A 7,242-nucleotide genomic window follows, 5' to 3' on the forward strand; every position below is an offset into this window, starting at 1 on the left:
TATCCATACTGGCATTTCCAATTTGTCCCATTCTCAGTTTGAGTTTAAACATCTACAAGTGCTCAAATCTCACAAATTTATGCACTGATACCAATTTAAAAAGACTTGAACCCGAGATGTCTCAATCGTTAGATTTACTCGTAAGACATAGTTCTCAAACAGAGAATTTCATTAAAACATATGCATCAAAAACATGCAAAAACATAAACATCAACATACAAAACATATCACTTGTCTTTATGCAAAAAGAAATTTAAACATAATCCTAGGGGAAGCAAGTCTTATTCTAGATAGCGTGCCCTACCAACCAAGATGGCCTGACCAGCATAACACGTACTTTCAATAATTCAATCAACTTCATGTGCATATTAAAATTTAGCTAAACTAAGTAAACTGTAGTTTAAAATTTGTAACATAACATAACTACTAACTTCATATCATATCAAGTTATAATATATTAACATTCATAACAATAACATCATCATGTAGCATGCATGTTCATCATATCATTCATCATATATTCTCTATTTCATATGTCGCGTAGGACCATGCAACCCTCCTCATGCGATGTCTGTTGTCATCATCGTTCTATATGTCACGTAAAACGTAAAGCCCCATCGCGCGATGACTATCGTTATTCTACATGTGTCGTAAGACACATTTATATAACTTAAATCCGTATCGGGTTCATAGGCTTTTCCTAAGTTTATATTATACACCATCCAGACTCATCTCATAACTGTTAAGACATTGTTAAGGCATACACGTAATCACATTGTAACATTCGTTTCATAAAATGTTACCATTCATGATACTTATTCTTTCATTATTACATAGGCTAGCTAGAAACTACATTCGTCTCTCTTTTAAGTTATTTCGTGAGCATACACACCATACCAAAACATAACATAAAAAACTCACATGATTTTAATGACTCTTCAACTAACACGCTAAGCTTCCTAACTGAACACTTGAACAGTTGTACAAGGTTCACACATAAAACTATCAACTTCATACTATGGAAGAACCATAAGTAATTGCTCATCTATAATTTATCGCTTACCGAAGTTCCCATGTGAACAGTTTTTGCATAAAAGTATTATTATACAACTTAGTTCTCGCATAGCCATCGCGTGACTTTATCAAAAATTTATGTATTTTTATACTTAAAATTTTCTTTTTTCTAATCTAATTTCAGTTTAATTATAGTATTGTCTCCCACGTGTGATGACCATCTCAAACTCAAAACAATGGTCCTCCCTCTCCCTCTCCTACTAGTTTGCATCCGGAATTAACTCCCTTCTCTTCATCTTCTTTATTACATCCCTCTTCTATTTCCCCTTTCCCTCTTTCGTTCTCCGTCTCACTCGATTCATGCACACGTTTCATTGTGTTTCTTGATCCAACAAACAGGCATTCACATATCAACCACTTTTAATTTGCCCCCGGTTTCACGAAATGGAAGACTACAGCTTCAGTTTGATCAAAATCATGTATTATTCAGCCGGTGTTGGCTGCTTCTGGAACGAGGATTGATTGATTAAAATACACGTACAATGGGTGGTTGTTGTCCATGAACTGTGGAGATTAAGTTTTTTGTTTATTAAAGTTTGCATGCTAAGCAAGTGTTTGATGGATTGATTGAGACAAAAAGTGAAATGGGTCCTGGGACTGATGTATTGCCTCAATGTGCCTCATTGGATAATAGTAATAATAATAGCAATAATAAGAATGGCTATTCAAAGGAATGTGTGCCTCCTATGGAAGATGATGACGAGCCTGAGGATTCGGATAATGTTAATCAACCGAAGGCTGCTAAGCCTCCAAGAAGCTATCAGCCTATGCAACACTGTACAAGCCAGGCCATGTTGGCAGCCGGCACCTCAGATTCAGTCAGTAAATTTGATTCATTTTGCATGATCCTACATTGACTTAATTACAATGGCTTCATAGAATGGGTTGTTAATGTCTTACATTTCTATTACTTAATCAACTTTTCATGAATTTGTTTTGGCACTTAAGTGATAGATGAGTGTTACACTTACACTTTGTTTTGGTTGTGAATACAGTATGTTGACGGTGTATTTATAAGTTGTTTTGGTGGTTTTCGGTATCCTTTTTTTTTAATTTTTATTTTTCCTAAAATGTCCAAACAAACTGACCCACATTTCTGATTTTATGAATGAACTTAAGATCTTTGTCATCTGGCCAATTTTCCCATGTTTTTTTTTTATTGATTTCAAGTGATAGTTAGATGCCACACTTATGAGACTAAAGTGTATACTGCATAATCACTTAAGTTAACTGGTCTAGATACAACCACTGGCCTGGTCTTGTGGAAAAGGTGTATAACCTTCAACCAAAAGGTTGTGGGTTCTAATCTCACTTGAGACATGGAGTAAAATAGGAGTAAAAAAAAGATATTAGCCGTTCAAAAAAATAATTTAACTGGTCTAGATTCGAAGCACTACAAATGCTAGTGTGTCAGTTAAAAGATATGATTATATGAAGGCAAAACTTATACAGTAATAATTGGTGATGTGATTACATTATGATAATTTTGTCTTCAGGAATGTTTTAATTGTTCTTTTTTTGCTATTTGTAAAGAAAACAACAAATGAAGGAACTGGAACGAAATCACCACAAAACGAGAGATGTGCATATTCACCCATCTTTCGCTCTGGAAGTTGTTCAGAAATGGGTCCAAAACCGTATATGGAGGACGAATATATTTGCGTAGACGATCTTCGAGAGCATTTAGATGCCCAACGGGACTACCCTTTTCTTGGAGCTTTTTATGGGGTAATTACTTATTCTTAACATGATTAATTAATTCTCTAAAGCAGTCTTGATAATGTGTCTCATTCATCTATTGTTGCAGGTGTTTGATGGGCATGGTGGCATCGATGCTGCATCGTTTACTAAAAAAAACATTCTTGAGTTCATTCTTGAAGACTCTAGTTTTCCAAAGGGGGTGAAGAAAGCTGTAAAAAATGCTTTTGCTAAAGTTGATCATGCACTAGCGGACACTAGATCTCTCGATAGTTCCTCTGGAACTACAGCATTGACCGCCCTCATATTAGGAAGGTTAGCTACTTCATACTCCCTAACATGCCAAATAAAATAAAATATTAATTACACGGATGGTTCATGAGGTTTACCCATATTATAAATTGTGACCAAACTTGCAATATGGATACACATCAGGAACCATCCGTGTAATTAACTACAAAAGATATTCATATTTGGCATACACGGGCCATCATCTTTCAGTAACTTGCACCATAGTATGTATGAATTTATGTAGGGGTGTTAATAAGGCGAGCTTGGCTCTTGAGTAGTTTTCCAAGCTTGAGCTCGGCTTGAACTCAGCTCGTCTAAAATGAATATTTTGAAAGGGTTGTGTGGGCATTTGAAAGGGTATAATAGTCACTTAACCCATTTTTAACGCCCACCACTAACCCGATTAGCATTTTGTACCGTGGATGAAAGCAAAATCTGGATAGTTAGGGACTCAAGAGCAGCTTGACTCGTTTACAGGAACATGTTAATTGCAAATGCTGGGGACTCAAGAGCCGTACTAGGAAAACGAGGAAGAGCAATCGAGCTTTCAACCGACCACAAACCAAGCAGCACATCTGAAAAAATCAGAATTGAGAAACTTGGAGGTGTTGTTTATGACGGGTACCTCAACGGTCAATTGTCAGTAGCGCGTGCACTTGGTGACTGGCACATGAAGGGCCCCAAAGGTTCAGATGGTCCCTTGAGTGCCGAACCAGAGCTCGAAGAGGTCACATTAAGTGAAGAAGATGAGTTTCTAATAATCGGATGTGATGGTTTATGGGATGTGATGAGCAGCCAATATGCGGTGACAATAGTAAGAAAGGAACTTATGTTACACAATGATCCAGAAAAGTGTTCTAAACAGCTTGTTATGGAGGCTTCAAAGAGGAATAGTTGTGATAATCTTACTGTTGTGGTTATATGTTTCTCATCAGACCCTCCACCGAAGATTGATATACCCAAAATGAATAGGCGCAGGAGCATATCGGCTGAAGGACTCGACGTTCTAAAGGGTGTTTTGGGTGATGCTTGAAAATCGATTCGTGTTTGGTTATTATCACAAAATGGCCATGTTTTTTTGACTTCCAAATTTTGTTGAGTTTCTATATCAAGTTTGTACAAAACACTAGTTTCATATATTTTTGATTTGTTTTCTTCTTTGTTTTTTCTGTTATATCTGATGTTGTTACAAGATAATAAGACTTATAATATCAGGTTTCTAATATTAGAAAGAAAATTATTTTACCAATTTTAGTATCACTTGTCATCTTTTCTACTTGTAAAATTAAAACTGCTATATAAGGAAAGATGATCAAATTCAGAGAAATTTTGCAAAGAGATCATGTAATTTCTAAGGGAGTTGTTGCACTCTCAATCTCAAGCCTTCTTGTTTATAGTACAATTGTTTTCTTAATCAAGGAGAAAGTCAGAAAACAAATGTGAGGAATCAATTGAAAAAAGAAAGAAAACAAATCAAGGAGAAGTTCACATGCACAATTTGGTGAGCATCATTGTTTTGGTCAGATTATTAATGGAGATCCAAAGGAGTACAAACAAGAAATCAAGTTACAAGCAACTTATGCATGTTTCATGTTTGTGAATTTTGTGTCCTTTCTTATGCATGTTTCATGCAAGAGGAGCTTTCAAAATTTGAGAGAAGTTTCGTAAAAAGTGACGAGGACGACGACAAGCAAGCGACCCTGTCTATTTTTAAAAGTTGTATAGAGCTTAGAGCGTATATTATGGAATTTTCGATTTACCCTTTTATTCTATGACCCACCGCATATATCGTTTGTGTGACAACAATATAAGGATGTTGCTCGGGTTCAATTGCTGTTACATCCTTTTTCTTTTCTTTTCATTTTTTCTGTTTCTTATTAATCTTTCTAAGGCTTGGGATTTTACCTTACCAATATATTTTGTCAAGTTTTTCCTCTCCTTTTTCCACCCAGCCTTCTCTCTTTCCTTTCCAGACACTGGGGGCGCACTGTTCCAAACCATGAATATCCAACATATATCAATGACCCGACCTGTCCCTACAACCCGACCTGTCCCTACCCGAAATTTTGATGTAGGGTTGTCAAAATTCAAGTACCGAAAAACAGTAATCAAATAGCTAGGGGGGGGAAATTACGGCTCCGTCACAGACAAAAGGTAATTAGGCTAGCAGACAAGAAAAATGTATTAACCACGACGAGTATTTTGTACCAAGAGAGGACGGGGCACCCACATGGTTGGGGTGCATGGCTTCCAACCCACATGTTAATACCGCTACCATCTCATGTGGGTAGGGTGCATGGATTCATTATGTGGCAATGTTTGTCATATAAAATTGATTTCATAGCAAGTTGAAGAATTAAAATTAACTAATAATTAATTTGTAACATACGGGTGGTGCCGTGACTAATTGTGTGGTTTGTGGGTACTTAAAGGTAGAATTGAGGTGACTGTGAAGGAATGGCCGATGCATGGGTAGTACCCATGAGTGTTCCTTCCCCTTTAAGATTGGGAACAACCAGAATCTTTTTAGTATATCAAGGCCTTAATGCGTTTAAGTTGAATGTCAAGAGTGATTTCTCGTTGGCGTGCTTAAAAGTCTACTAAAGCAACCACTAGGCATTGAAGATTCAAAATGTCTAGATCATGTCTATTTAATGGGCATGCGTATGTATGGTTTGAAACAAACACAAAGAACATGGTGCATGGTACCACTTATTTAGTTTAAACAAGCATGAATGGCATGGTTATCCACGTGAACTAGCATTGAATACAATTATTTTGTTAAATATTTGCATATAGTTGAAAATGTAACATCTCCCTCCTACAAACCACAAACGAATATCGTCTGTTTTTCTTATATAAAGCTCAAGATTTGTTTTATTTTTTTATTAACTTTGTGATCGAAAACTTACTAGGAGATCACCAATCATAATTGCTCTCATACAAGCAGGCTTAATTGTAGATTTCTCATATCATTTATAGCTAATGCACCGAAAACGAATTATTAGTATTTGAGGTAGGTCAATTTTATATTATAAAGTAGGTAATTCATCTGGCCACGTTCGATGTGGGATTTTTTTAAAAGATGTTACAGTCTTCTCCCTCTTCTTATTAGAGGCACGTCTCCCTTGATAAGGTTTGCCGTTTACCCCCATTATCTTGATTAGAAATGTGAGATTTGCTTAATTCTAAGGTGACTAACGACTAATCAGGATTAATCGAATAAGAGTTTAATGTATAATTTTCAATTTTATATGTGCACACACACTTTTTTAAATATGATTTTAAGTTTTATATATACACGTACACCTTTTGGCCAAAAATTGGCTGAAATCTCGCTGGAAACCGCATATTTTTTGGCATAAATCTCATCAAGAACCTGCAGATTCTGGTTGGAACCTTGTCAAAAACGCAATTAATTCAATTAATCCCGATTTAACTGGAATTGACCATTGACTGTTAAATTGATCAGCTAGCCCAAAATTAATTAGTAAGATAAGAACTAGCAATTAATCAGGGTTTAATCGACATCTAACAGGGATTTTACAACAATGCTTAAACCAATTTTGTCCTTCAATGCCACACAATTGACTTATAACATGTGCAACACCCTTCATAAAAATCAATTTTGCCCACGAAATCCACAAGAAACTCATATATTGTTTTGATTGGCATACTGAAAACTTCCTACGATGTAATTCATAATGAATTACTTGTATTTAAGTACGCTTGACTGTGTGGTTTATAAGATCACCCACAATCAGTACATCTATAATGTGTAATTGATATTTGAAATCAAAAACATTTTTTTTGTGAGTCGATATCTCTCATGTCTACCAAACCGACGATATGGGATTCGGGCGACGATTGGAGGAATTTGTTTCGGCACACGTGGTTATATACAATTTCATTAAAAGCAAGTTCATATAGTGAAATAATAAAGTAAACCTTCAATTGAATTTTAAATTACCTTTAGTTAAACATATCATATTAGGTATTAAACTATTAATCATAATATTAAAATGTGTAGATTAAATAATGTGTTTGTTGTTAGACTAGTTGGTTGGCTTATAATTGTTTTTTTCTTCTTATTGGTTTTTGTTTTCTTATTTTTATTTATTATTATTGTGTTTATTCGGTTTATTCTTATTAATTATGAACTATCAAATTATAACTTTC

General features: G+C 35.3%; 1 protein-coding gene across 1 annotated transcript; it reads left to right on the top strand.

Moving 5' to 3' along the window:
* The first annotated feature begins 1,218 nt into the window (after nucleotides 1-1,218).
* On the top strand, nucleotides 1,219-4,426 carry LOC143538491 (putative protein phosphatase 2C 47). The gene is made up of 4 exons (XM_077032046.1): nucleotides 1,219-1,892; nucleotides 2,608-2,802; nucleotides 2,882-3,087; nucleotides 3,541-4,426. Exons 1-4 carry the CDS (start codon nucleotides 1,659-1,661, stop codon nucleotides 4,094-4,096), a joined length of 1,191 nt encoding a protein of 396 aa, XP_076888161.1. The 5' UTR covers nucleotides 1,219-1,658; the 3' UTR covers nucleotides 4,097-4,426.
* The last annotated feature ends 2,816 nt before the right edge of the window (nucleotides 4,427-7,242 follow it).

Source organism: Bidens hawaiensis, unplaced genomic scaffold, assembly GCF_021521415.1.
Source record: "Bidens hawaiensis isolate Kalapana, Puna unplaced genomic scaffold, B.hawaiensis_p1.1 tig00011635_1, whole genome shotgun sequence".
Taxonomy (NCBI): Eukaryota; Viridiplantae; Streptophyta; class Magnoliopsida; order Asterales; family Asteraceae; genus Bidens; species Bidens hawaiensis.

Coding starts and splice junctions, on each gene's coding strand:
- LOC143538491 (XM_077032046.1), top strand. CDS start 1,659: ATGGGTCCTGGGACTGATGTATTGCCTCAATGTGCCTCATTGGATAAT. Junction 1,893..2,607: donor CAGCCGGCACCTCAGATTCA/GTCAGTAAATTT, acceptor CTATTTGTAAAG/AAAACAACAAATGAAGGAAC. Junction 2,803..2,881: donor TTCTTGGAGCTTTTTATGGG/GTAATTACTTAT, acceptor CTATTGTTGCAG/GTGTTTGATGGGCATGGTGG.